Raw genomic sequence first — 9,460 nt, 5'->3', positions numbered from 1 at the left:
GTAAAGACAATGTTTCTGAGCAGATACATGACTATCTCATACATGTAAATGATTAATTTGGCATCGCTGCTTTAAGTAGTAATTAGAGAAAACAGACCAAAGGTTGCAAGATAAACTAAAGGGATAGTGCAAATAATCCATGTGAGAGCAATAAGGTTAGGGTCATGAACTTGGTAAAAGAGATAAGGACATAGCTGTAAGATACATTGTTACAGTGAATTGATAGCATGTGGTGATTGACTGGATGTGCAGAGCAGAGAAAGATTAAAAAAGACTAAAGTTTTACATTCTATATGACTCAAAAGAATAAAATATTTACAGAGAGAGAGACTTCAAAGGATAAATGGCTTAGTGATGGAAGATAATCACTTTAATACATAGTTTACTATATATGTATGGCAAATGGAAATCATGTAGCAATGGCAAAGGGAAATCATATAGGTTTTAAGACAACAGAGATTATGTCAAGAATTTGGAGGTCAAATTTCCAGAACTAAAGAGCTAGATGAAATAAATAAGAAAATAAATCCAAAAATGGAAAGTGAAAAGCCAAAGACAGTAATGGTTTAGTGTTAAAGGAGCTCCCTCAAAAGATTCAGGCTATAGGTGTTATTAAGTGTTTAAAAGAACTGCCGATGGATCCAAGACAAATGATGTCATCACTAAATGTTCACTGATATTTTTTGTGATTTGTCATCACTAAATATTCAAGGAAATGATTTTGGTAAAGAAGTGGAGATTGAACCACAGTAGGAGATAATTATAGAGTAATCTTTCCAGATTAGTAGTAAAAGAAAAGAGAAAGAGAAAACCAGTGTAAGAAACACAATCAAGAGAATGTTCTTTTGATCTAGGGGTGACCTGAACATTCCAGTGGGCAGAGGGAAGACATCTAGGGAGGGAAGGAAGGGCCACTCGAGAAAAGAGGTGGTTATAGATGTTGCAAAGTGTTTTAATGAAGTAATAGGAAATGAATGACTCACAAGGGTCAAGTCAGTCTGTGATCCCAGGAGATGAACAGGAAAAACAAAAATAGGAAAAAAGTGAAAATCACAAAGAAGTTAATGAAACAATTTGGTGAGCATGAGATGAGAAAGTGGAAGACAGGAAGGCTATGGACAATGAGTACCAAAGAAAGGACTTGTAACCAGGGATACAGAAAATAAATTGGTATCTTGAGAATCATAATTAGAAGAACAATTCTCCAGTCATTTTTTAAAAACACAGAGCCTGTAAACGTGAGAACATAAGGGTGAATAAAGGGAAAAACTGTTTTAACATTGTTTTAATTTTTTTTGAGTAATGTCAAAACATGGAATTGAGGATTTCCCAGGAAAAGAGAAAGTAAACAATGATCACACTCGTGGAGACTGAGGACAATAAATCTTACCTCTCTCAGAGGATCATTGAGTTCATTGAGAATATTTTCCTCATCAAAGATTTTGCCTTGGTATCTGTGTTCATAATAATCATGTATCTTCTGACGCATATCAGCTGGTAACTTATGGAATGACATGTATTGTTCCACTTGCTTATACTGTAAGAAAAGGAAAAAACAGAAATTAGAAAACGTTGTTAGGCTGTATGAGAAACCATGATATGATTTTGTTATGTTATATTCAACAACTTTTGAGTAACAGTAACAAAATGAAGAAATTCTTTAAGGTGAATGAATTACTGTACTAGGTTGTAAAGTACCTACTCTATGTCACATACTATGGATGGTATTTGTTTAGGTAAACATTTCCTGTAAAGACCTGAAGAGTTATGGAGAGGAAGCATGGAAGGAGTTCAGAGTGAACTGGGTGTAGCCCCCAAAATCCAGTGATGAGCCAAGAAAAAAAAAATGTAACGCCATTAAAAGGAAAAAGCAGTTCTAAAAGAAGTATGCAGTTGCTGTTTAGCATTTGGAAAAAGAATCTCATAACTCTGGATAGTACAAAGGTTTTATCTTAGATCTTATAGCCAAAGATAAGACCTAATTAAAATTTTAATCTGGAGGCACAAAGTTTGGCAACTGTTTGTAAGTCATATATCCTCAAGCAACACTCATGCCCTATAAATTAAGACACTACGTTTGACTTGAATTTAGGATGTGGAAAAATATCAGAATGAGACTAGATCCACATAGTTTTATAGCTGAAACTTAATTTAGACACTTAATTTTATTTAAATAAGTACTTCTTAAACCTGATTGTTCATAAAACTTGTGATGAGGTGGTCTTTGGGGAATGATTTGCATTTCTAACTCCAGATATTGATTCTGTTGAGGTACCCGCCTTTGTAAATTTATATACATATTCATATACATAAACACACACTTTAAAAAAAAGTCCCTACAAATCAAACAGGAACCCAGAAGCACGTATATTACTTGGTAGCTTATTAGAGGAGAATTTCAGGCTTTAAAAAACCAGAATCTGCATCTTAAGAAAGATGCCCTGGATGACTCACACACATTTAAATTTGAGAAATATTCCCTTGATATTTCAAATGCAGGCAGTCATAAGACTATACTTTGAAAAAAATTGGTTAGAACCCCCTAAATTAGTTCCACCATGCAGATGATAAAGCTGAATACAAATGAAAAGGTAGGTAATAAAACTGGATGAAGATAATGGAAAAAATCTTTCCTTAAACATGACACATTTGGTGTATTATCTATGAATATTTTTGTTTCAAATCTTTTCCTGATAACAGAACTCAAGCCAGAAGATCTAGATGACTGGACTCCTTGCCACAATAACTGGTAATTAATAAATATACCTAATGGGAAACAGCAACCCATTGTATTATACTTCTTCAAATATTTTTAAGTACATTATTTACTCATAAAATTCATATTTTGGGGACATTCTCTTTTAGAGATTAGTATTCTCAAAGGAAATACAGCTTTGTCATGAGATCCCTTTGCTTGGTCACCAGATTGTTCCTTAAAGTAAAGCCTGCTGGCCTAACTACTGTGGGTGTTACCTACAGTAACCCTAGTAGGTAACACACATATATACACACACATTTACATATTAAAGTAAAGCCTGCAGGCTTACTACTATTGTAGGCACGCACACACACATATATTGATGACTTTGAGCTGTTGTGCTTGAGAATACTCTTGAGAGTCCCTTGGACAGCAGGGAGATCAAACCAGTAAATCCTACAGCAAATCAACTCTGAACATTCATTGGAAAGACTGATGCTAAAGCTGAAGCTCCAACATTTTGGCCACCTGATGTGAAGAGCCGACTCTTGGAAAAGAACCTGATGCTGGGAAAGATTGAGGGCAGAAAAGTAGGGGGTGACAGGATGAGATGGTTGGATGGCATCACTGACTCAATGGACATGAGCTTGAGCAAACTCCAGGAAACGATGAAGGACATAGTGAAGCCGGGTGTGCTGCAGTCCATGGGGTCGCAAATCAGTCAAGACACTACTTAGCAACTGAACAACAACAAATATATATGCATATGCGTGTGTGCATGTTCAGTCGCTTAAGTCATGTCTGACTCTTCACAACCCTATGAACTGAAGCCAGGCTCCTCTATTGGTGGGATTTTCCATGCAAGAATGCTGGAGTGGGTTGCCATGTTCTCCTCCGGAGATCTTCCCGACCCAGGGATGGAACTTGGGTCTTTGGGGTTGCAGGAAGATTCTTTACTTGCTGAGCCATCTGGAAAGCCAATATGGGCTTCAGATATATATATATACACACACACTTATATGAAGCAAATTGATTATGATTTCAGGCTCTGAATTTAGGCACCAGTGCTGTCACTGGCATCGTGTGTAAATGGCTTCTTGTATGTACTTGAGAAGACTGGGTTAATTTTTCCTGAAGAAGTCAGAGTCTGTGTGCCCACTTAATCTTGGTAGCCTGCACCTAGCTAGAGACCTGGGATTCAGCCTGCTTGGCCCCTTGTGCAGCTGGTTCTAAGGAAAGAAGTGTCAGCTTTTCTCTATCCTACAAGATTGCTGTGTAGGATAAAGTTCATTTGCAGCTGGACTGGAAAAGCTCTATCCTTATTTTTAGCAACATTTGTGTATCTGATTTCTACTTATAGCCAAGAAGAAGGCAGTGGGATATTTGATGAACTGTTTAGGATCCAAAATACCACTGGAGATCCACAAAGCTAACTTCTGCATGAGTGATTAGCAACTAGCCTACTTGATTCGACTAATTTGAGTGGACTATTTAAAGACCTACTGAGAGCTTTGTTGGTGAGCACTCTCCAAACTGACTCTTTTGTGACTTCAAGGACTATAGCCAACCAGGCTCCTATGTCCATAGGATTTCTCAGGCAAGAATACTAGAATGGGTTGCCGTTTCCTTCTCCAGAGGATCTTTCGAACCTAGGGATCAAACGCGAGCCTCCTGCATTGGCAAACAGGTTCTTTACCACTGAGTCACCAGGGAAAACTGAAGACTGGTCAGTTCTGTCAAATATCCAAACTTGGGAAAACAATAAAATAGCTTTAGACAACAGAGCTGCCACAGTTTGGACACTTACAACATTGATGAAAGTCCTTTTGATTCTGGGAAAATGAAGAATTCTAACCCGTAGAATTCTTTCTGTAGGACCAGTATGTGTCAGGTAACCTCTACTCACTTTTCTCAGCTGATTGCTTGCCAATACAGTGCTTGGGGTGATGACAATCTTGAATGTTAACTGGCATACTGAGCTCTAGATTTCTCCCCTCTCTACATGCATCTCTGGGGTATGGGAGGCAGCATTAAAATTTAGCAGCATTTTAATCATTTTGGGAAATTTGTGCCTGGATGCAAAAGTCTACTCATCTAGAGAAAAAAATAATAATCTGCTGTATGAATAATCTCTGAAGTTAAAAAACTAATACTTGATTAGCTAAATAAAAATATGACCCATAAAATTACTTAATTTTCACAGAAAGTCAAGATGGGTTGAGTCTACTTATTTTTCCTTCTTTCCAATCCCTTTAGACTTCAGTTTAATGATCTACAGTAAGAGGGTGTTATACCAATGGATCTTCCTTGTTTCTTCAGACAGAAGTTCTATGAATATTTTTTTGTCATTTACTGAGTTCAGTTCATTACTGAGTTCAGTTGACTTTGAGCATATATTACATATTTTAAACATTCACTCATAGAAATGATTTATCTAACAAGTATTAATTGATTGCTGTGTGCCAGTGGTTCTCAAGGTGTGGTTGCCAAAACATCAGTATAACCTGGGAACTTAGAAACGCACATTCATAGTCTCTACCCCAGGCCCACTGAATAAGAAACTCTGAATTAGAAAGTCTGGCAGTTGTGTTTTAACAGGTCCTCCATACACTAAAATATCAGAACCACTTCTATATGCCAAGTACTGTGTTATCTTAGGACGTAAGGAAGTACATTTGAGGGAGTGTACGGGAAAGAAAAAGAAATCCAGTTTCTGACAAGCTAAGTTTAAGATGCTCATGGCACATTCTAATGCTTATATGTAGGTCAGGCACTCAGAAGATAAAACACGCAGAGAGTCAGTGACTAAGGGATCAGCAAGGATGCGTCAAATGAAGACATAAAAAGACAAAAAGTGGGACCGATATTTTAAAAGCAGTTGAGTCATGGACCTTGAGCAAGTTAAGGGAACTCATATTAGCCAGCAAGATGTAAGAGCAGACAGAAAAGCTTGGTTAACAAAATCCAAAGAAGGATAAAGTTTCAAAGGATAAGGGGCCACTCAAAACGAGTATATTTGGAGAGAAGAGATACTGAACCATACTCTGAGAACTTGGGAATTATGTTGGAACACAACACTTACTGAAAAGCTATTTCTTATGAATAAAAATATCACTTTCATGTGAAGTGAAGAAATAAAAATAATAAACAAATTTTTGAAGAGGATATCTAATGGTAGGGGGACAGGAAATAAACTAGGTGTTAAAATTATGCATAAGCTGGCAAAGTATTAATAAAAATGAAAAATAAAATAACAGTTTCTGTTAATTCTAGTGATGTGCATACATATATGTATATAAAAGAACCTGCATAATAGATAACTGATCAATAAATTTTTGAAAAGCAAAGATTCAAATACAATTATTTCTGGAATATACAAAATCAAAAATTCATTGTCGGATTTACAAACTATAAAAGAGGTGCCCATTTAAAAGTGTAATGTACTTCTATATTTTAAATGTTCTGTGCAATTAAAGTTATAAGAAGCTGAAGTTGACTGGTTCTATAAAGACCTACAACATCTTCCAGAACTAACACCAGAAAAAGATGTCCTTATCATTATAGGAGATTGGAATGCAAAAGTAGGAAATCAAGAATACAAGGGATAACTGGTAAGTTTAGCTTTGAAGTACAAAATGAAGCAAGGTAAAGGCTAACAGAGCTTTGTCAAGAAAACATACTGGTGATAGCAAATATCTTTTTAAACAACAATCCAAAAAACAACTCTACACATGGATATCACTAGATGGTTAATACCAAAATCAGATTGATTATGTTCTCTGCAGCCAAAGATGGAGAAGCTCTGTACAGTCACCAAAAATTAGACCTGGTCCTGACTGGGGCTCCTTATTGAGCTCCTTATTGCAAAACTCAGGCTAAAATTGAAGAAAATAGGGAAAGCCACTAGGTCATTCAGGTATGACCTAAATAAAATCCCTTATGATAATACAGTAGAGGTGCAAATAGAGTCAAGTCAATAATTGGTAGACAGAGTGCCTGAAGAACTATGGACGGAGGTTCTTAACATTGTATAGGAGGCAGTGGCCAAAACCATTCCAAACAAAAAGAAATGCAAGAAGGCAAAGTGGTTGCATAAGGAGGCTTTACACATAGCTGAGCAAAGAAGAAAAGCAAAAGGCAAGGGAGAAAGGAAAGATATACCCAACTGAATGCAGAGTTCCCAAGAATAGCAAGGAGAAGTAAGATGGCCTTCTGAAACAAACAATGCAAAGAAATAGAGGAAAATAATAGAATGGGTAAGACTAGATATCTCTGCAATAAAATTGGAGATATAAAGGGAAAATTTCATGCAAGGATGAGCACAATAAAGGAGAGAAATGGTAAGGACCTAAGAGAAGCAGAAGAGATTAAGAAGAGGTGGCAAGAATATACAGAACTACACAACATAGACCTTCATGACCCAGATAACCATGATGGTATGGTCCCTAACCTAGAGCCAGATATCCTGGAGTGTGAAGTCAAGCGGGCCTTAGGAAGCATTATGATGAACAAAGTTAGTAGAGGTGACAGAATTCCAGCTGAGCTATTTCAAACCTTAAACGATGCTGCTGCTTAAGTGCTGTATTCAATATACCAGCAAATTTGGAAAACTCAGCAGGGGCCACAGGACTGGAAAAGGACAGTTTTCATTCAAATCTCAAAGAAGGACAAGGCCAAAGAATGTTCAAACTACCATATAATTACTCTCATTTCACACGCTAGTAAAGATATGCTCAAAATCCTCCAAGCTAGGATTCAGCAGTATGTGAACCAAGAACTTTGAGATGTACAAGCTGGGTTTAAAAAAGTCAGAGGAACAAGAGATCAAATTGCCAACATTCATTGGATCATGGAAAGCAAGGAAGTTCCAGACAAACATCTAATTCTTCTTTATTGACTATGCTAAACGCTTTGACTGTATGGATCACAACAAAATTGGAAAATTCTTAAAGAGATGGGAGTATCAGGCCACCTTACCCGTTTCTTGAGAAACCTGCATGAGAGTAAATAAACAGCAATTAGAACTGGACATGGAACAATGAACTGGTTCAAAATTGGGAAAGGAGTACAACAAGGCTATATATTGTCACCCTGCTTGTTTAACTTATATGCAGAGTACATCATGAGAAATGCTGGGCTGGACAAAGTACAAGCTGGAATCAAGATTGCGGGGAGAAATATCAATAACCTCAGATATGCTGATGTACCACCCTAATGGCAGAGAGCAAAGAGGAACTAAAGAACCTCTTGATGAAGGTGAAACAGGAGAGTGAAAAAGTTGGCTTAAAACTCAACATTCAAAACCTAAGATCATGTCACCCGGTCCCATCACTTCATGGCAAATAGATGAGGAAAAAGTGGAAACAGTGACAGACTTCATTATTTTGGGCTCCAAAATCACTGTGGATGGTGACTGCGGCCATGAAAAAGATGCTTTTTCACATCCATTAAAAGATGCTTTCTCCTTGGAAGAAAAGCTTTGACAAACCTAGACAGCATAGAGACATCACTAAACAAACTTAGAGACACCACTTTGCTGACAAAGGTCCATATAGTCAAAGCTATGGTTTCCAGTAGTCATGGATGGGTGTGAGAGTTAGATCCTAAAGAAGGCTGAGCACCAAAGAATTGATGCTTTCGAATTGTGGTGCTGGAAAGGATTCTTGAGAGTCCCTTTGACTGCATGGAGATCAAAATCCTAAAGGAAATCAACCTTGAATATGCATTGAAAGGACTGTTGCTGAAGGTGAAGCTCCAATACTCTGGCCACCTGATGGGAAGAACCAATTCACTGAAATAGACCTTTATGGTGGGAAAGATTGAGAGCAGGAGGAGGTGGGAGTGACACAGCATGAGATGGACACGAATTTGAGCAAACTCTGACAGATAGTGGAAGACAGAGAAGCCCGGCATGCTAGAGTCCATGTTGTCACAAAGAGTTGGACAGGACTTAGTGAATGCAAAGCAGCAGCAACAATTATATAATACACATGTATATGACATATATAATGCATGTACATGATAGTATAGGGTTTCAGAAGAGGCAACCCCAATATGCACCACTTTTTCATGTTGACTATTTTTTGCTACAGGCAGTGGAGACCCTGTTGGCTCAAGAGAAACTATTTCCCTTTGCTTAATTACCTAGGATAATTTAAATTGGGGAATTTTCCCAGAGAAAGAGTTATTTCCAGAGAGTTTTATCTAAGTGGCCCCATCTGTATGAGTGGATAAACATCTAACTACCCACCAACCCTCTTCTTTTTTAATCATTCTGTGAGTTACTCTCCTGTCTTTGAGAGTCCCAGATCCTTCTCCCATTCCCAGGATAGCATATACACCTTAGTCTACCGCTTTGTCTCTGAGCCTCCCCTGTATGTGGGGTCTCTGACCCTAGCAATTATGTGGGATTCATATACATACCAAAAATTAAATGTGGTTTTCACCTGTTCACTGGCTCAATTTACTTTAGTTCTTAGACCAAAAGGAAGAACCTAGAAGGATAGAAGAAATTTTCTTTCTTCCTGACAATAGTAGAAATGAGCTCAAATAGAGTGTTTATAACAATTACAAATATTCATTGTCAATTCCAGCAGTCTCACTTCTCCCATGTCATCATTTTTATTTATTTTTAATTAGAGGATAATTGCCTTACAATGTTGTGTTGGTTTCTGCCATACAACAACACAAATCAGCTCTAACTATATACATCTATAGATGATAGATAGATAGATATAGATATATATGCATATATGGAGAGGG

The 9,460-nt window shown here is 37.3% G+C and overlaps 1 protein-coding gene across 1 annotated transcript in view; it reads right to left on the bottom strand.

The window, feature by feature from the left end:
- HCN1 (hyperpolarization activated cyclic nucleotide-gated potassium channel 1) overlaps positions 1–9,460 on the bottom strand; it is a 387,144-nt gene that overhangs the window by 74,739 nt on the left and 302,945 nt on the right. Inside the window, exon 4 of the mRNA XM_010857188.1 lies at positions 1,391–1,537. Within this exon, the coding sequence (XP_010855490.1) occupies positions 1,391–1,537 (147 nt within the window). The remainder of the gene's footprint in view (positions 1–1,390; positions 1,538–9,460) is intronic.

Source organism: Bison bison, unplaced genomic scaffold (genome assembly GCF_000754665.1).
Source record: "Bison bison bison isolate TAMUID 2011002044 unplaced genomic scaffold, Bison_UMD1.0 scf7180017864378, whole genome shotgun sequence".
NCBI classification, from domain to species: Eukaryota; Metazoa; Chordata; class Mammalia; order Artiodactyla; family Bovidae; genus Bison; species Bison bison.
This window is presented reverse-complemented; position numbering and strand designations above follow the sequence as displayed.